Source organism: Monodon monoceros, unplaced genomic scaffold, assembly GCF_005190385.1.
Source record: "Monodon monoceros isolate NGI ecotype Baffin Bay Population unplaced genomic scaffold, NGI_Narwhal_1 Super_Scaffold_5, whole genome shotgun sequence".
NCBI classification, from domain to species: Eukaryota; Metazoa; Chordata; class Mammalia; order Artiodactyla; family Monodontidae; genus Monodon; species Monodon monoceros.
The window spans coordinates 100145810-100166418 of NW_021703782.1; the positions used below are offsets into that span (position 1 = coordinate 100145810).

The following is a 20609-nucleotide window of genomic DNA, read 5'->3' on the forward strand; positions in this document are numbered from 1 at the left end:
TGATGTTTGACAAGTTCCTCCTTTTGGGTATGCAATTTGGAAGCAGCTCTAGGATAGGTAAAATGATTTGGAAAATCAGCCCAAGTTTGAACCTCGTTCACAGGTGTGGGTGGTTTTTCCACTCTGAGCCTCCGTTTTCTTGCTGTAAAGTGGTAGATAATGACACTCTCCTTGTGGAACTGCTAGAGGATTGCATTCGATAATGCTTTCAAAGCATTTAGGCTGTATTTGGCATATGGCAAGCACTCGATAAATTCTATTTAATAAATTCTAGTAGTGGTTTTCCTACCAGTGTCAGGTCTCTAAGGCGTACATTTTTAGAAAGGTGACAGCGGGACTTCCCTGGTGGCACAGTGGTTAAGAATCCGCCTGCCAATGCAGGGGACATGGGTTCGAGTCCTGGTCCAGGAAGATCCCACATGCTGCGGAGCAGCTAAGCCAGTGAACCACAACTACTGAGTCTGAGCTCTAGAGCCCGCGAGCCACAACTACTGAGCGCGCATGCCACGAGCCCGTGCTCCGCAACAGGAGAAGCCACTGCAATGAGAAGCCCGTGCACTGCAATGAAGAGTAGCCCCTGCTCGCCGCAACTAGAGAAAGCTCGCGTGCAGCAACGAAGACCCAACACAGCCAAAAATAAATTTAAAAAAAAAAAAAAAAAAAGGTGACAGCGACCAAGCAAAATTTTGTTTGTATATATGATTTTCAGAGGAAAGGGTGCACAGTTTTCAATAGATTTAAAAGACTTCTGTCTAAAAAAGTAGTGTAGAACCAACAAAAAGAGTTTAAGAGTGAAAGCTGTTCTGTGACCATGAAAGACAACTAACATTAAGTACAAAGATCATGTTTATTCCCGAAGAACTTCTACAGATTTCCCACTGCAGTTTCACCAAACTTCTAACATTGTCCTCACAGTCCTTTAGATTCCCACCAGGACATCAGGGTACAGATGAAAGGATCCCACCTACCTTCCTTTCTAGGAAGAGACAACTGACTATCAAAGAGGCCGGACTGCACAATTTTTATACGGGCAGGTTTTAGAATCAGTCAAACCCGTACTTCAAATATGACTCCATTACTTATAAACTGTGTGATTTTAAAGTAATTTAACTTCTCTGAGTATCACTTTCTTCAAGTACATCCTCTCTGTCACACTCCTGATTTGGGAAAATAACTGTCCAAGGTACAGAAAAGAGGAAATAAGATTTCTGTAATTCTTTTGATGTTCCTGGGGAGGAACTAAAGACAAAGATTGCTGGGGAAAGGAAATGGGGACATATGGGATCGGTGGACAAGGCTGGCATTACAAATAATCAGGATAAATGAGTCCAGTATAGTGTTCTTTGTGGGGTGATGGAAAAGCCCACCCAGTCTCCTAAACTTCTTTCACTATGTCATTCTGTCTGAAATTCCATCCTTAGAAATAATTCCTTTGGATCACTAAGAGCCCCGGGGAGGCAACCAGTACTCCCAGGTGGTTTATTGCTTGTCTTTATGAATCCCTCCTCCCCCGCAAGGATAGACAATAAAGGTTCTAGGTGATAGCCCTCTCAAGGGTACTAGTCACAGGGCAACAAATTGAGTCACTCACACAATTTCTGCCTCAAGACTGGGAAGGCCCTGGTAGGGTGGGGAACTTACAGTTCCTTGTGAGGGACAAAAGTCCGGAAGGCGAGGTTTCTAGAACAAAGGAAGTTAAGTGGAGGGGGCAGAATGGGGCAGAAAGTGAAGCTGGAAAGAGATGCAGGAAGGATGCTAACAAGAGACTTCCTTCTTTTCTTCCGCAAATGTGTCGGGAACATGTGGCGAAACTACACAGGTCGGTCTTGCGGCTTAATAGGAAATTGGCAGGGGTGGGGGGTAGGAGTTCTTTTTAGTTCGGGAGGACGGCGGCGCACTCTGGGGGTGGGCGAGGTTTGGGTAAAGGAGCTGGCCTCCGATGGGGAGGGAAGGAAGGGGGAATGGGGCGAAGACGCAGGCTCCCGGGTGTGGCGTGCAGGTCTGGGCACGGCTCCACCACTCGCTGGCCGCCAGTCACTCAGGCACGTCGTCGTCCGCGTGCATGCCACGAGATAATGAGCGGAAAGCGCTGGCACAAGGCCTGGCATCTGGCAGCCGCTGGATAACGCGAGCCCCTGCTCTGGCTGTGGGCACTGGAGACGCGCCCTCTGTTGCAGTGTCCATAGTGTGCCGGGCACTGGGCTTGCACTCAGCACCCTAACATCCCTAAACCTGACCCCCAGCCCGCGAAGTAGGGCTCGTCATTCTCAGCGTACAAGTGGGGAAACCGCGGTTTTGAGCAGCGGTTGCTCGGCTAAGAAACATCCGAGACCTTCTGGGACCTTTGGGCTAAGGTTCGTTCTCGAAAAGGTTAAAGGGCGGCGGGTGACCCCAAGGGCCTCGCCAGGGGCACAGGGCTCACCCGCGAAGGAGTCGGGAAGTCGCCGGGCTTGGGCTTCCGCTGATGGCCGCTTGTCAGACATGATGCCCGAACAGGAGTCGCTACTCTCAGGTCGCTGTAGCCAGGGCCGGAGCGGGAGCGGCGAGGAATGCCCGGAGGCGACCCAGGAGCCCGCGACCCAGCCAGCAGCCCCGCCCACTGCCCGCGGCCCGGCCAATCGACGCCCAGGACCGAGGAGGACACGCCCCCACCCTCCACCGCCCTCCCCTCCCGCGCGGCAGCTTCTGGGGAGCTTCCCGCTATCCAAGGGCTGAGGGGCGTGGCCTGAGGGGCGAAGGACCCCTGAGGCGGGGGTCCGGGCCGGGGGCAGCACCGGAAGGGTGGGGCGGTGCCGGAAGGGAGGGGCGGAGGCCACAGGGCCAGGAATTGCGGCAGAAGAGACAGGGGAGGGGGTAGAGAGGATGACCTGAGAAAAGGCTACGAAGAAGAAAAAGGCGCCCCTTCTGGGCAAAAGAATTAGAAGAAAATGGTGCCTTCCTTGGGCGGGGTAGGGTCCGAGTGAAGGGAGGAGGCAGAGAGGCACCTGTGTTGTGTGGCCAGAGTGAGGGCGCCGCGCCCAGCCCTAGACTGGGAGCACCCATCGTGTGAGGGGAAGAAAGCAGCGCGACCACCCTCGAGCCCAAGGGAGTGAATTCGAGTGTGGTGCCCTTTATTCAAGTAAAATCCTTTCCGAGCCCTTGCCGTCGCCAAGCAGCGTGCTCTTTGCTAGGGGCGGAGCGGGCAAGGAGCAGACACGGGGCCCGCCCTCGTGGAGTTGACACAGGTAACAAGCAAGTAAACAAGTCATTATACGGGGGGAAGAGCGCGACGAAGGGCACGGGGGACTCAGAGGATAGCCGAGGGCAGCTACTCTAGTTAAGGGGACAAGGGAAGGCCGCTGTAAGGAGGTGGCATTGAGGTGCGACCTGAAAGATGAGAAGGAGCCACCCTTGGGAAGGGGGACTGGCGGGGTGGGAGGTCGGAAAAGGAATCCCAGGCGGAGGGAAAAGCCCAGGCAAGAGTATTCCGCACCTCACGCTTTGTGCTGGGTGGTGGCTGAAACCTCACCTTTGAAAACCAGGCTGTGTTTAATTCTCGATAAAACTTGTCCGAATGCAAACCGTTCAAAGTATGGTGATGCACACAAGCAGGTGCACTTTTAAAAACATTTCATGCAGAAATAAATACAGATTCTCAGGAAGTTGCAAAGGCAATGCAGAGAGGTTATAGGTATCCTCTACCCAGTTTCCCCCAATAGTTACGTCTTACTCATCTGTAGTATCAAAGCCAGGAAATTGACAGTGGCGCAAACGTATATATAGTTCTATGCCATTTTGTCTCAAGCATAGATTTGTATAACCACCACTACAGTCAAATACAGAGCTATTCCATCACCACAAAGTTCTCCCTTTGGCCTTGTAATATCTAACACTTTGTGGTGTTTGGGTAATTGAAATGGTAGACTTTCTCTCTAGTTTTAGGTCTGGAGCCTTGTGGTGGTCAGGGTAGAAAGTGGAGCACACACGATTGTTAACAGGTGTTAAGAGAGTGGCTGATCATCGTTGCTTTGGGGTACAGACACTAGTGTGTGGTTCACGGCTAATGTAGAGCTCTCAAGTTGATCTCCAGTCACATGTGGGAAAGAACTGCTTATATTCCTGGGGGTGGAGTACAGCTTGTGCAGTCACTTGGTTTATAAGCCTTCTGGAGCAGATAAGGAGGGGAGTACAGTTATTTAATGATCCTTTCCCTCTAAATTATCCTGGAGAAAGTCCACAGCTTCATTTTTTCCATTCCATAACGAATAAGCCCCAGAGGCATGAACTTCCTGTTTATGCCGCAGTTCCCAGGAATGAGGAGCAAATGCACAGGCGGCTAATTAAAACTTTTAATAAAGGAGGGTTTGATTACACATTGCATAATCAATTTGTGAAAAAGTATTTAGCTTGCCTTTTTGCTGGAAAGGAAAATATTTCAGAATGAATTTAATGTTTGTACTCCTGCCTGCTGCGTTGATTCAATTCTCAAGGCAATTCCAACAGCATCACTTCTGGAGAATTAGAAAAGAGGCTTCACCCTTTGGGACAAAGAATTTGGTAAACACTTGTTGGCCCTGGTTTCAGGTTGCATCAGTTCGGCAGCTAATTCCAGGCCCCAAGCTGAGAACAAGACTTGACTTGATTTTTAGATTACTTTCAGAATAGATCGGAATTTACAGATTTAGATTTTAAAACACTGAATTTCACTTGCCCCTGAAACTGTTGTATTCTGGCTTTCTTATGCATATTATGTATAAATGTATTGATTAAATGTACTTTAAAAATAAATATTATTGTATCACCCTCTCCCTTTGGGGGAATTTCTAGTCCTAAAATTTCTTCCAGTAGTGATTAGAAGTTAGAATGTTTTTTGAGAACTTTATGCTTTAAAAACTGAGACTTATTATATGAAATTACAAATAATTTGAAGAAAGAAAGAATTACTTCTCCTATTATTGCCTCTAACAGAACTATTATCATTTTGGTGAATTTTTCCTCTAGCTGTTATTTAAAGTATTTGCATATAAGTTAAAATCAGAGTATTTATTCCATATTTCTTTCATGTTTTATTTTGCTGTTATTTCCCTAGCATATTCAGGGTACCAAATTAAGTATTGATTGATGGTGACAGCGATGACATTAAGACATGGAGATGGGTTTGAGACAAACATGCACCATGAATTCATAATTGAATAAGTCAGAAGGAAATTTAATTAGTCTTTTTCCTGTGTCCACGTAAGAAATGCTTTAAGAACAACAGAGAAAAGTCCTTATTTATTTTCTTTTCCTTTAAATTATGATTCCAGGCTGTTCACAGCGACTGCAGTGAAATCAGCTAACCAAATGCTTTTGAGGGAACAGCAGTACCAGCAAGCTATGTCTGTGTGTGGCATTTTCACCAGGATGGGTCTAACTAGGTTGATCTGTTTCTCTGTGTGGACTAATTCACTTTTATTGTATTACAGCAGCATTTTTGTCTTCTTAGCTCTTCTGTTCTTCAGGAAATTACTCCGGAACTGAATCGTAACAGGAGTTTCACCAGTGGATTTTGTACATTTGAGCTGTGGCAGCAGACCAATTACACCACAGCACTTGGTAAGAGCACTGGGTGTTTGTGTCCTCAGGTCTTATGAAAATAAAAAGCATTACTGAAACATTGGTGGTATTTAATAGAGTCATCTATGGCAAGAATTTTATTAATCTGCTTTATTTATCAGCTCACAAAGCAAATATTTGTTGAATACCTATTATGTGCCAGGCATCGTTGTAGGTGCCTAGGATAAAACAATGAACAAAAAAGACAAAAATTCTTGCCCTCATGGAGTTTTCTTTCTGGTATTCCTTTCCACATGTATTAGTTTGCTAGGGTTTACATAACAAAGTACCACAGACTGGGCGGCTTAAACATCAGAAGTATATTTTTCTTACAGTTCTGGAAGTGAGAAGTCCAAGATCAAGGTTCAGCAGAGTTGGTTTCTTCTAACTGGCCTGAGGGAAGCATCTGTTCCAGGTCTCTCTCTTTGACTTGTAGATAACTGTCTTCTTCCTGTGTTTTCGCATCGTCTTCTCTTTGTACACTTCTGTGTCCAAATTTCCTCTTCTTATAAGGACACCAGTCGTATTGGATTAGGGCCCACCCTAATGACCTCATTTTAACTTAATTACCTCTTTAAAGACCCTACCTCCAAATACAGTCACATTCTAAGGTCCCAGGGTTTAGGATTTCAACATGTGAATTTTGGGGGAACACAGTTCAGCCCGTAATACCACGTATGATTATGGTGTATTCAAATCTTTGTCCTGCTTGTTTTCTCATATTAATATCTCTGAGGTATTCAAAGTCATGTATGTTTCCCTGTAAAATGTATCCAGGTAACCTATAATTATGAGTGATTATTTTTCTAGACATGATTTATTTTTAATAAATACTGAAAGTTCTTGGTTAGGAAGGATTACTCTGCTAGGAATGTTGCTCCATCTAGTGGCCGCTGTATTCAACTACTTCTGTCAAAGTTATAAAAATGAATAAAGGGGCACTATGTTGGAGAAAGGGTTCTCTTTTCAACAGGCTATTATTCACAGGGCACTAAGGATCCATGATAAAAAATATTTTATCCATCACTGTATGTGGAATGAAAGAGAGGTCTACATAATGACACTGTTTTTAATAATTCAAGTAATATCAGTACCATCATTTACTATCACTACCAGTTACTGTTTATTTTTTATCTCCATGAGGAAACTGAGGCTTGGTTTACTCCCTTGTCCAAGATCTCACAGATTATAAGTAGTGTTTGTTTGAAGTCTATATGACTTCAGAGTGTAAGCGCTTAATCATTCAGGATAAATAAAAAGAAACAAAAAGACTCAAACATTTTGTAATGCATTCCTAATAAGTGACACATCTAAGCATACACCTAAATGAGTACTCACGTTTGTCTTCAATCTTGATATATACTTAACCTTTATCTTGAAATGATACTTTATTGTTCAGTGTTTGTATCGTCGTTGATGTGCTGTGTCAAAGTGTGTCTGTCTGTCTTAGATAATGAATTTATAAAGGACACAATCAACAACCAGGTCAGTATTTATTTCATACCTTGAATTACGTCAAACCTTTAAAATAACTATTAAAAAGTTTGGACTTTTTTGGTAATTTTAAAGAATAATTTTTGTTTCTCTATTATACAGGTTGAATGCGGCAGCTAACTTGCCTGGAAACATCAGGAAACGCTTCTGCAGAAAGCTGAGTTCAGTAGGATAAATACAAGTTAGAAAAGGATGCCTTAGGAATACAGAGAAGCCCTTGTAACTGCATGGGAGTATGACAGAGTTTGACATTTTGGGAGAAATGTAAGTAGTCAGATATGCAGGGAGTGGGAGTGATAAGAGATGACAATGGACTAAAAGGCATATGCTAAACTGAGAAGGAAATTATGAAGCCATAAGTTATGGAAGATCTTAGCAAGAGAGGTGGAATGAACCCTTCTTATCAAAAGATCATGTAATAGACAATATGAATAGGTCTTTATCTATTAAAGAAATTGAATAAGTAATAATCTTCTAAAACAGAAAGTCCAGGCCCAGACGGGGTCACTGGTGATTTCTACCAAACATTTAAGAAAGAAATTATACCAATTCTCTACAGTCTCTTCAATAAGATAGAAGCAGAAGGAGTACTTCCTAACTCATTCTGTGAGGCCAGGATTACTCTAATATCAAAATCAGACAATGACATTACATAAAAGAAAACTACAGATCAATATCTCTCATGAACATAGGTGCAAAAGTTCTCAACAAAATATTAGCAAATGGAATCCAACAGTGTATAAAAGAATTATATACAGTTACATATAAAATGGTGTAACATTTGAAAATCAGTCAGTGTAATCCATCACATCAACAGGCTAAAGAAGAAAAGTCACATGATCCTATCAATAGATGCAGAAAAAGCATTTGACAAAATCCAATAGTCATTAATCATAAAAACTGAGTAAGGTAGGAATAGAGAGGACTTCCTCAACTTGGTAAAGAACATGTACGAAAAACCTACAGTGAACATCATGCTTAATGGTGAGACACTAGAAGCTTTCCCACTAGGATCAGGAACAAGGCAACTCCTCTTCAACATCATATTGGAAGTCCTTGCTAATGAATAAGACAGGAAATGGAAGTAAAAGGTATACAGATTGGGAAGGGAGAAAATGAAACTGTCTTTGTTTGCAGAAGACATGACGGTCTATGTAGAAAGTCTGTACTTGTACTCTTACAGTATTGTATAAGGAAGCAAAAGAAAGGAGGAAGTTAAACAAACGAAGAAAGGGCCCAGAACAAATGGCTTCACATTTAATAATGGTGTTTTCTTATGTAGTTAACAATTGATATATGAACGTAAGGTTATTAAAATGAATGATCCCAGTATATTATTTGCGGCTAGCTGAGCGTAAAATATCTTCTCGCTATTGAAAACTTTTTTCTTGGACTTTAAGACATAATGGTTTGGAGCTACTGGATACAGTTACTACATCATTGGGCATTTTATAGGTGCTATTTGTTTGTACACTGTATCTTTACTTTAAAAAACCTTTCTTTAAAGAAGTTAACAGTGATCATTTCGATACTAGCCATTAAGTAATGCAAGCATAGTAATGTAGCATTTGATTATCGTGCCTGTGCTCCCGTCTTTTTACAGTACTGCATTCCCATAGGTCATGATTAGTAATCACTCATGTTACCTTTTTGCATATTGCCTAATCTCCATTTATAGAAGAGGCAAATGAGTGAGGCAAATAGAGGTGTGGTTAAGATCACAGGCTCTGTGCCTCCATTGCCTGTGTTAGAATCCTTGTTCCACCATTTCCTAGCTCTCTGACCTTGGGCAAGTTATGGAAGAATAAGTGAAATAATCCATGTAAAGTGCTCAGCACAGTGCCTGGCACATAGTAAGCACTTCATAAGTGTTAGTGGTTACTAAAAGTAGTTGTATATTACACAGACGTTATATACTATTTTTATTATTACAACAAACAATGACACCATGGATTTAAACTTAGGTAGCTCTGACCCTAAAGCTCCCCCGTTTCCCTCTATCAACACCGTCTCTGTAAATTTTTACTCATTGATGAAGACAGAACTGATTTTCTTTAAATTGCTTTGGCTCCGTGAAAGAAGGTTTGCCAGTTTATCAGTCCAGATAGAGTAGATTATGCTGCATTAATGAACAACTTCCATATTTCCATGATTTTCCACAAAAATCTTTATTTCTTACTCCCATTTCATGTCCTGGGATGACAGAGGCTTTTTCATCATAGTCACCCAGGGATCTCAGCACATCTTAACATGTGCTTCCACCGTCACCAAGGGAGGGAAAAGGGGATATGGTGACTTGTGCACTGTCTCTTGAAGTCTTCTGCTTGGAAGTGACACATGCACTGATGCTTATATTTCACTGGCCAAAGCCAGTAACACAGCTAGGTCCAACTTCAAACGAGCAGGGGAAAGTGCAGTTTTCTGGGTTTAGGAAAGAGAGAATTAGACATCAGTGAGCAGCATTAATAACTACCATACCAACAATTTGAATTTTTTTCAGTTTCCTAAGTTGATATTTATCTTTTCAATTTCTAAATCTGCCCCCATCCTTTCTTATGTATACAGATCTTCCTCAACTTATGATGGGGTTATGTTCCAATAAACCTAAGTTGAAATCATAAGTTGAAAATACTGTAAGTTGAAAATGCGTTTAGTACATCTATCCTACTGAACACCATAGCCTAGCCCAGCCTACCTTAAACGTGCTTACAGTAGCCTACAGTTGGGCTAAATCATCTCACACAAAGCTATTTTATAATACAGTGTTGACTGTCTCACGCGATCTATTGAACACTGTACTGACAGTGAAAAACAGTATGGTTGTCTGGGTACAGAATGTTTTTAAGTGTATCAATTGTTTACCCTTGTGATTGTGTGGCTGACTGGGGGCTGTGGCTGCCCAGCATCAAGAGAGAGTGTCGTCACTAGCCTGGGAAAAGATCAAAATTCGCAATTCAAAGTACAGTTTCTTCTAAATGCATATTTTCATGCCATTGTAAAGTCAAAAAATCGTTAAGTTGAACCATTGTAAGTCAGGGATGTTTGTATAGATTCTTCAGGAAAAAGCCTAAGTATAGTTTCAGAGAAACACCTCTCTTTCAGAGAGGTATATCAGAGTTATCTGGAGACTTTTTCAAGATCATGTGCCCAAGGCCCACCCAAGAATGGAAATATCTATAGGTCGGGCTCTGGGTGTGTTTCTTTTGAAAAAGCTCCCCAGATGGTTCTGGTTTGCTCCCTGTTGTGACTATGCAATTGTAAACTCATATTTGTTTTCAAGGGTTGTCCTTAAGACAGATGGGAGGAAACAGAGCTGAAAGGGTCAGAAAGAGGAAGGCATCAGGAAGGCACTATGACTCAAGTGTAGCAGGGTTCTCAGCTCAGGCTGAAGCTGTGCTCACCTCACAAGTCAGTATGTCTGGCTTCTGGCATGGGTAGATGACTCCAGGGTTCCATTTACATAAAGGAACACCAATCCTCATGAGAAAGACCTCACCTTAAGTTAAGGGAGACTTGACCCTGCCCCAACTTTTTATTGAAAAAATTTTTTTCAGAAGATTAAAAGAATTTACCCACCACTTAATTCAGTAAGTGCTAGCATTTTGCCATATTTGTTTTATTTATTTATCTTTTTTGACATCCACTGATGGTTGTTGCTTGAATCAATTATTTCATTGAGGGGCAGGGGGTGCCAAATGGTGATTTTCTGATTCTCCCATTCTTTCTACATTTATTATCACTATCTAGCATTCTTCAATAAAGAGGAGCTTTCCTTTATCAACTGGAGATGAATTAAGTTTTTCCTAAAAAGGCAGAATAAATAAATGCTTAATTTTTTAAACTAGGGAAGATTTTTCAGGAGCCTATGTTTGATTGAAGGACATTTGGCCAGCATTGTAGTGGACAGATGATCTGAGTATAGCAGAGGCTTATGCATTTAGTTCTACAGCCCAACTCTCAGACTCAGAATGATAGAGCATGGTAGCTAAAGTGGAAAATGGTGTAGGAATTATAGTGGCTGTAACACTGAGAACAGAAAGTGTCAGTAGCATCAGTTGCAAGGCTTGGGAAGTGTCAGAGGACAGGACCCATGGCACAGACATCGGCAGGTTCCATCAGGACTGGTACCTGTTGGTGGGTCCCAGTAGCTAGCTATAGTACCGTCGGTGGCCACGGCAGCATGGCTGCTGTTTTGTTCATTAGCAACGCCAGGAAACAGCAGCAGCAGAAGAGCAAATGGCGCCAACCAAGTGGGTAATCAGAGGATTTTTCTGTAGAGCATCCATGAGGCAGCCGTTGGGGCACCCAAAGCTGTTGCAGGGAAACTGGAGCTCTTGAAGTGCTGGTAGAGTCCGAATCGGAGTCAGAGACATACGGATTTGGGAGACTTAATACTTTACTCTTGGGCTGGTGTGATCTGGGAAAAAAAGTGCTGCATCTTACCAAGAACAGAAAATGGTGAAGAAACGGTTCTTTTTAGGCAAAGGAAACTCAAGGGATAAAGTGATGTATACAATTCAAAAGGCAGGGAGATGATGGCAGGTGGATTAGATTGAAAGAGAAAATCCAAAGATACCAGTTGACTAGTTGAGGGAAGCAGGAAATCCGTCGGTATTTCATGACAGGCTTAGGGAAGCTAACCACCTGGCAGAAGTCCGTAGTGCATGGATGGCTGAAGGGCCAGTTTTCTGATCCACAAGTATATCTCTCTCCATTTATTCAAATCTTCTTTTCTGCTTCTCAGTGCCATGTGATTTTTTAATAGTAAACAGTTTCAATTAAAGAAAAATTAAAAGTTTATTCCTGATAGAATCCACATACCCTGAAGAGTTAAAATGGTCTGAATATAAGGTTTCTTCTAATCTGTACTGAACATAGGGGTTGTGGTTACTAAAAGTTAGTCAAACCATATATAGGAAGTAAACTAATGATTGCTTTTTCCTTCCACTTTTAGGATTTTTTTTTTTAAGGGAAGGCCGTTTTTATTAAACTTGTACATTTTACTTCTTCCTTTCAGAATCCTAATTAAAAAACATGTTTCTGCTTACTTTAAAAAACAAAACAAAACAGAAAACAAACAAAGGAAACTATTAAACGTTACTTTTGTGATCGGAAAGGAGACAATAGGATTCAACGTAAGCTAAGAAAACTATACGTGGAGCAAAGAAATAAATCGAAGAGGAACCGACTCCGATCTAGGGCTAAGACCATTTGCAACGTGCACAGCCCTTCACTAAGAGAATTTCCAAAGCACACCCATCCCGGGAGACCAGGGAGCAGCCCTCTTACCTTCTGGATTAACAAACAGACCAAAAGCCCTAATGATCGCGCAAATACACACCAATCACTCTGTTTGAAAAAGCACAGATGCGTTCAACACTTGTCTCCCCTCCCTTCCCAGATTCTCTTCATTAACGGGGGATTGAGGAGGGCAGCCCCTTGGCGACAGGGCATTCACAGGACCTAAGTGTTCTTCACCAGCTGCTCTTTGTCGTCCCCAGAGCTCCGCACAGTGCGGGGGGCGCGCTCCTGGTTCCTCCGCGCCACCCTGATCAGGCAGACCACGGAGGCTCCCAGCAAGAGCGTCAGGACCATCACGAACAGCCCTGCCAGGACCACCGCTTTAGTGCGGGCCAGGGCAGGACACAACTGCTTGCCGAAGCGGCGGCGCTGCACGCACTCCTCCTTGGAGGGGTAGCTGTTTTTATTGCCCCGGCATCCGCCGTAGGTGAAGTTATCACAAGAGTTCTTCTCGGCATTAAAGTACCAGCGTGGGAAGGATGCGCGGCAAGCCCCAGGAACGGCCTTGGCAGTGCAGTATTCTTCATAGTTGAACATATCACTGGACAGGTCATCAGAATCCTGCCTTCCGGGAACACTTGGGACAGAGGAATCTGCTCCATTCCTGGACAGGTCATCGATGGTGTTTACTGTGACACCAGCACACTTTGCAAGACACTCCTCCTTGGTCATGGAATTATTGTCATTCCCTCCACAGCCTCCGTACACAAACTGCTGGCAGGATCCGTCAGTGACATTGTACCACCACTTAGGGATGGAGGCCCGGCATTTCCCCACACTCTTCGAAACTCGGCAAAAGTCTGTGCAGCTGTGTGTGGCTGGAGAAACACCTCACTCTTAGTAGATGCCCTTGCTTCCATGGACGCCACATTCTCTGTCGGCTGCCTCAGCGGGAGAGGAGCAGCGATGCCAGCAGGGTGAGGAGTGCCCAGTACCGCCTCAACCCACACAGCTGCGCCATGAGGGGCTCCACCCCTAGGATTTTCTTTCTGAAATATAAAAACAAAGTGACTTTTTGTCACATTTCCCGTAAACATTGGTTTATCCATGGAGAAATGGAAACTTTTTCTACTGGAAGAAGGTAAGCTGAGAACTGCTGTGTTTGGTTCTATTTTTATTATTTATTAATCAAATATACATAGACTGAAAGGAAAATAAAAAAAACAAGCTATGCATTAAATCATGGCAAACAGTCTGTATTGTAATCTGCATTTCATAAAATTAAGGAGTGGTTTTATACAAATCCCCTCAAAATTAATTAAATTATGCTTAGCATTCAACTAAGTGATTGTAATTCAGCATAGTGGAACTATCTTTTTTTACTATAAAAGCTACCATGTGTTTATGGAATGGCAGTACAGTAATTAGTAAAAGTGTTTGGTTTTGTCAGTGATTTTTTCCCCTTGAGTGGAATTAATCAGTTTTTATACTCTGTAAGCAGTCATTGAATCATTCTTAGCTCTGTGTCAGGTAATTTAGTCAGGTGATGAAATCATCACAAGACTTTTTTGAGAGCTCTAGACCTTCCAAAGTGGCAGAAAGTTAATTGTTGCCTCAACAGTACCAACAGGGGCATTGGGCATGCACAATTTTGTGGCTGCAAGGAAAGTGAGCAGCACAGTGGTAGTATTTAGTGGACTTCACGTTCAGAAGAAGCCTCCTCCCAGAATCCATCATATAATCCTTAATTTCGAAGCAGGTGAACCACAGTACTAACCAGAGAGCAAGTGAAGTGCAGAAACAAGAGCCGAAGATGTTCTCTAAGTCTTTTTTAAAAAAATAAATAAATTTATTTATTTATTTTTGGCTGCGTTGGGTCTTCGTTGCTGCGCACGGGCTTTTTCTCTAGTTGCGGTGAGCGGGGGCTACTCTTTGTTGTGGTGCGCGGGCTTCTTATTGCAGTGGCTTCTCTTTGTTGTGGAGCATGGGCTCTAGGCGCCTGGGCTTCAGTAGTTGTGGCTCGCAGGCTCAGTAGTTGTGGCGCACGGGCTCAGTTGCCCCACAGCATGTGGGATCGTCCCAGATCAGGGCTCAAATCCGTGTCCCCTGCATTGGCAGGCGGATTCTTAACCACTGCGCCACCAGGGAAGACCTATGTTCCCTAAGTCTTGAAGTGATCTTAGGCAGTTTGTAAATTGGTGTATATTGTCTTCAGCATCCTTTCACTTCTCTTATCTGCTTCTCTTCTACTTCATAGTGCTTGGTGCTAACTACCCTACTTGGTGCTAACTTGGTTAGCTTGGTGCTAACTACCACGTTGCCCCAGTCCATTCAAGCCTATCTTCTCCTGTCAAAGCTCTCTTTGCACCAAAATTACCTACATTCCTGTTTTGGAGAGTCTCTGATATTAGAAAAAAAGTAACTTTACTGTAGTGATTTGCCCTAATGAGTACATGGATTATTAATAGCCAACCTCTTAACATTTTCAGATATAATTGTTATTTTAAAGAAGAATGCCTGTTCAAATGAATTTAAATTGGAAAGAGTTTCTTTCATTATTAGGATGTAAAAAAAAAATTCAGGCCGTTTCAAGAGGGCATTTTTGGGGAGGATAGGAGTGAAAGCAGTTTGGTTATCTCTTGGAGACCAGTACTGCGTGTACTTAGAAACGTAAGCTATTCAGCCTTTCCACAGTTTTACTTCCCTATGTGAAGAGCCTATAAGTTCTTAAGCTCTCAGTTCTTTCACACTGTCTCTTTTGACGATGGTAGCAGGGATGTTGGTTTTATTGTATGAGTTGTTTGAAAGGTCTTTCCTGTACTTTGGTAACTAGGTTACTAAGTATCTTTGTTATTAGGTCTCTGTCTTGAGAGACTTAGTTGAGGAGGAAAAGCAGATGAAGAAACATATGTAATAAGCACTTTAATAAAAAAGTTTCTTAGAGAAATTGACATTTGACTTTACTAATTAATTCAACAAATATTAACTAGGTGCCTGCTATGTGCCAAGTACAGCCTGGGTGCTGGGAACACAGTGATTTATAAGATAGGCTTGGTCCCTGGCTCCATGGAGCTTACTATCTAGTGGTTCCAGACAGTGGGCTGCAGGCAACATGTCCTCAGGGAAATGGTTATTACATAGAGGTCAGACAAAATGCAGAGACTTTCTTTCATATTCCATGATGGTAAAGTGGCATTCCGTATGCAATGGAAAAATAGCCAATCAAGTTATTTTGTATGATTATATGGAACTATGTACGCACTGAGGAGGAAGCTCTGGGGAATCAGATAGCTGTTGCCATAGTTCAATTTAAAGGGGAACAGGTGTGATTAAACCATGATGGGTGCCTTTAATCGCATGGGGTAATTTAAAGCAAGCAGGTGACATACTCAAATTGCAAAAGTGTTGCCTTAATAGAATAAAACTCAAAAGCCTTTATGGGATAGTGTTGTAAAAATCTCTTATTGCTTGTAGTCATAGGGCTGAGGTAACTGAAAACCAAATTCAGAGACTGATTCTGTGATTTGGTAAATTATATTAGTATGTGAATCCACATACTTTGCCAAGCATTTTATATGAATGTCAGGTTAAGCTAAATTAGGGAAGAGTAGGGTCTTGACAAGTGGAATAGTAGTATATGAGAGACATCAAAGCTTAGAGAACCCCAAGCTCCTAGATTTATCTAAAACAGACTTCTCAGCTGTGGCACTATTAACATTTTGGAATGGATTATTTTGCTCTGGGGGGCTGCCCTGTGCATTGTAAGATGTTTAGTAGCATCCCTGGCCTCTATCTCAGATGCCAGTAGCACCCCAGCCCTGAGTCATGGCGATGAAAAATGTCTCCAGATATTGCCAAATGCCTGCCCCCCAGGTGAGGCAAGGGAGGAAATTGCCTCTGGGTGAGAAGCATTGGATAAGTGTTACCTGTTGTGCAAACCTTGCCTAAGGAAACCATGACTCATTGAGGGAGAAAACTGAGAAGTCGTCTCATGCTCCATCTCTCATTATTGCTTATCTGGTAATTCAAACTTAATGTTTTGTTTAAATCATATTAACCATTTTATAAAACTAAAACAAATTACAATTCTAGAATTAGTATCCATCCGTCAGTGTGAAAAACATAGCTTGCTTCACACTTGTTATATCTAGACATATATACACACAGACTTAAGAGTAATATGAATTATTTAATATTACAAAGTGTTTCTCAGTTGCTGTGTATAATGGTATTGAATAGTATGCTAATTAGTGCATATCACTGGATACTCCAGCTAGAATTTGAAGTGAAATTAAAAAAGATGGACATCCGACACTCTTGAGACTTTAATATGCAAGTATCTATTTCATCCGTGCTCTCAGAAAGATTGTCAAACTAATTAATTTGTATTTTCTCTTACCGAAGTGCTTCTGCTGTTCATATTCCTTCTGTAGCAAAGTCTGCATTTGACAGCAGAAGCACAACCCACACTCCTATACAGCATTCAGGGACAGTCACCTTTTATTTAGAGGAGAAAGGAGGACAGGAGCAAGCGATGGGGAGAAGCATCTTCAAATGAAGTTAGTGTCACAAAAGGGACATACTTAAGGTTATAGATTGCACTGTGCCAGCACTGGGTGCTGGACCTTGATTGATAACGATACCCATGTGTCCTTTCATGAATTTGTTCTCTCCATCTCTCTGATTCATAGGGCTCTCTAACAAGTGGGGCCCAGGCACTCAGTTCTAAGGCTGGCGTTGGGTCTTATCATTCAGTGTGCACAGTTTAGGTCCTGCTCCTGATTCCCAGTAGGGTACCTGCACCACAGCTGTTCAGTCATTCTGCATTTACCAGTTCCAGTCTTCTGCAGGAAGAGTTAATGCCATGAGGGAGGGGAAGTAGAGCTCTATCTCCTTTTCTCCATTTTATATTTTTATATCTTTTTATTTTGAAATTTTAGATTTACAAAAAAGTTGCAAAGATAGTACGGAGTACCTGTACACACTTCCCCAAGCTTCCCCAAAAGGTAACATCTTCCATAATCAAGCTGCATTTACCAAAACTAAGAAATTAACATGAGTACAATACTGTTGACAAAACCACAGACTTTATTTGGAGTTTACCAGTTTTTTCACTGATGCCCTTCTCTGTTTCAGGATATTACACTGCATTCAATCATCATGATCTCTTAGTCTCCAAGCTGTGACAATGTTTTGGTCTTTCCTTGTCTTTTGTGACCTTGGCAGTTTTGAAGAGTACAGGTCAGGTGTTGTAGGCTGCCCCTCTATTTGGGTTTGCCTGATGTTTGGGTTTGTCATGGTTACATCAGGAATATGGATTTGGGGGAAGAATGCCACAGATGAACTGCCCTTTTCACTGCATCGTATCAGGAGAACATGACACCAACATGACTTGTGACTGGTGATCTTAAACTTGAGTGCTCACGTGGCTAAGGTGGTGTCTCTGGGTTCTCTCGTTACCTGTGTCTCTCTTCCCATACCCTAGTCTTTAGAAGAAAGTCGCTAAGCTCAGCCCACACTCAAGGGGTGGGGAATGTACTTTATTTTTTTTAATTAATTTTTATTGGAGTGTAGTTGCTTTACAATGTTGTGTTAGTTTCTATTGTACAGCAAAATGAATCAGCTATACATATAAATATATCCCCTCTTTTTTGGATTTCCTTCCCATTTAGGTCACCACAGTGCATTAAGAAGAGTTCCCAGTGCTATACAGTATGTTCTCATTAATTACCTATTTTATACATAGTATCAATAGTGTATATGTATGTCAGCCATAAAAGGGAACGAAATTGGGTCATTTGTATAGACGTGGATGGACCTAGAGAGTGTCATACAGAGTGAAGTAAGTCAGAAAGAGAAAAACAAATATCGTATATTAACGCATATATGTGGAATCTAGAAAAATGTTATAGATGATCTTATTTGCAAAGCAGAAATAGAGACACAGACGTAGAGAACAAATGTACGGATACCAAGGGGGAAGGGGGGGTGGGAGGAATTGGGAGATTGGGAATGTATTTTAAAACTGCATTCTATCAGTCCTTATTTAATATCCCTTCTTACCCTGCCCCCCTCCCCCCACTTCCAAAAGTCCACTTAGTTCCTGAGCCTTTGGAAGATTCTGTGATATACATCAATTTAGTTCTTGGCTTTCCCCACTATATCCTAAGTCACTTTTCCACATTCCAGCCTTAATATTTTGTTGCTATTGTCTCCTCTTCTCTCTGGATTTATAGGTTTATGAGTTAAAAAAAAAAATCCCTTTACCGTACTTTCAGTGGAGTTTCAGAGGAAGTGAAATTGAATTATTATACTCAATCTGCCATCTTTATCTGGAAGCCTTGGGGGAAACATTTTTTAATCATCAATATTGACACTTAATCTGTGTTATTTGCCATTTCTGTTTGTCATAATTCTACCATTGATATAATCCATGGAATCACTGAATGCTTTTTTTTGGTACCATTGTTGTGTTTCATAAAACATTGTGATCAGTCAAGAAACTCAGTTCACAGCTAGAGAAGTAAGGCTTCTAGTATTGGTTGGTGTGATTGGCCCTGATTATCAAAGGGTTACTTTATTAGGGTTATAGTATTAGGGTTACTGTTATAAAGCTAGCGGCGTCTGGATGCTTTCTTTTACATGCCCAGTTATTAAGTTCAACAAAAGCAAGGCAGGCTTAGACACCTCAGGAATCAAAAGTGTCTAAGGGTCAGTTGACTAGGCAAAGAACTTTAACTGACTTACACTAGCCAAAGGCAACCAAAGCTTGAATTGATGGAGGAAGGGAGTTAACATATCCACTATGCCTTCTTTACCATTTGTGTAAATGAGGACTGTAGCTCTCCATGTATTTGCTCTCTTTCTCTCTCCCTCCCTTGGGTTTCACCTTTCCTCTAATTTTTTTAAAGAATTTTAAAGAGCAGTTTTAGGTTTATGATAAAATTAAGAAGAAGGTACAGAGAGTTCCCCTATACAGGCATACCTTGTTTTATTGTGCTTTGCTTTATAGTGCTTGCAGATACTGTGTTCTTTTACAATTGAAGGTCTGTGGCAACCCTGCATCAAGCAAGTCTGTTGGTGCCATTTTTTCCAACAGCATTTGTTCACCTAATATCTCTGTGTCAATTTTGGTAATTTTCGCAATATTTCAAACTTTTTCATTATTATTACATTTGTTGTGGTGATCTGTGATCAGTGATCCTTGATGTTAGTATTGTGTAATATTTATTTGGGAGAGCCATTAACCATGCCCATATACGATGGTGAACTTAATTGATAAATGCTGTGTGTATTCTGACTGCTCCGCCGACTGGCTGTTCCCCCATCTCTCTCCCTCTCCTCAGGCCTCCCTATTCCCTGAGACACAACAATATTGAAATTCGGCCAGTTAATAACTTCACAGTGGTCTCTAAGTGTTCAAGTAAAAGGAAGGGTTGCACACCTCTTACTTTAAATCAAAAACAAGAAATGATTAAGCTTAGTGAGGAAGGCACATTGAAACCAAGATGGGCCAAAAGCTAGGCCTTCTGCACCAGTTGGCCAAGTTGTGAATGCAAAGGAAGTGTTCTTGAAGGAAATTAAAAGTGCTATTCCAGTGAACACACAAATGCTAAGAAAGTGAAACAGCCTTATTGTTGATGTGGAGAAAGTTTTAGTGGTCTGGATAGAAGATTGAACCAGCCATAACATTCCCTTAAGCCAAAGCCTAATCCAGAGTAAGGCCCTAACTTTTCAATTCAATGAAGGCTGAGAGGTGAGGAAGCTACAGAAGAAAAGTTTGAAGCTAGCAGAGGGCGGTTCATGAGATTTAAGGAAAGAAGCCATCACTATAACATAAAAGTACAAGGTGAAGCAGCAAGTGTTGACATAGAAGCTGCAGGCAGCAAGTTTTCCAGAAGATCTAGCTAAGGTAATTAATGAACGTGGCTACACTAGACAACAGATTTTCAGTGTCAACAAAACAGCCTTATATTGGAAGAAGATGCCATCTAGGACTTTAATAGCTAGAGTGGAGAAGTCAATGCCTGGCTTCAAAGCTTCAAAGGACAGACTGACTCTCATGTTAGGGGCTACTGCAGCTGGTGACTTGAAGTTGAAGCCAGTGCTCATTTACCATTTTGAAAATCATAGGGCCTCCCGGAATTCTGCTAGATCTACTCTGCCTGTGCTGTATAAATGAAACAACAAATACCAGATGACAGCACATCTGTTTACAACATGGGTTACTAAATATTTTAACCCCATGGTTGAGACCTACTGCTCAGAAAAAAGGATTCCTTTAAAAATATTACTGCTCA

The 20609-nt window shown here is 41.9% G+C and overlaps 1 protein-coding gene and 1 pseudogene across 2 annotated transcripts in view; both read right to left on the bottom strand.

The window, feature by feature from the left end:
- Positions 1–2532, bottom strand: part of STOM (stomatin) — a 28173-nt gene extending 25641 nt beyond the window's left edge. Inside the window, exon 1 of one of the 2 annotated variants that reach the window (XM_029203255.1) lies at positions 2423–2532. In XM_029203255.1, the coding sequence (XP_029059088.1) occupies positions 2423–2483 (61 nt within the window). In that variant the 5' untranslated portion in view covers positions 2484–2532. The remainder of the gene's footprint in view (positions 1–2422) is intronic. The other variant, XM_029203256.1, reaches the window with a different exon arrangement.
- Positions 2533–12091: 9559 nt separating this feature from the next.
- Positions 12092–13538, bottom strand: LOC114884686 (annotated as a pseudogene).
- Between the last annotated feature and the right edge of the window lie 7071 nt (positions 13539–20609).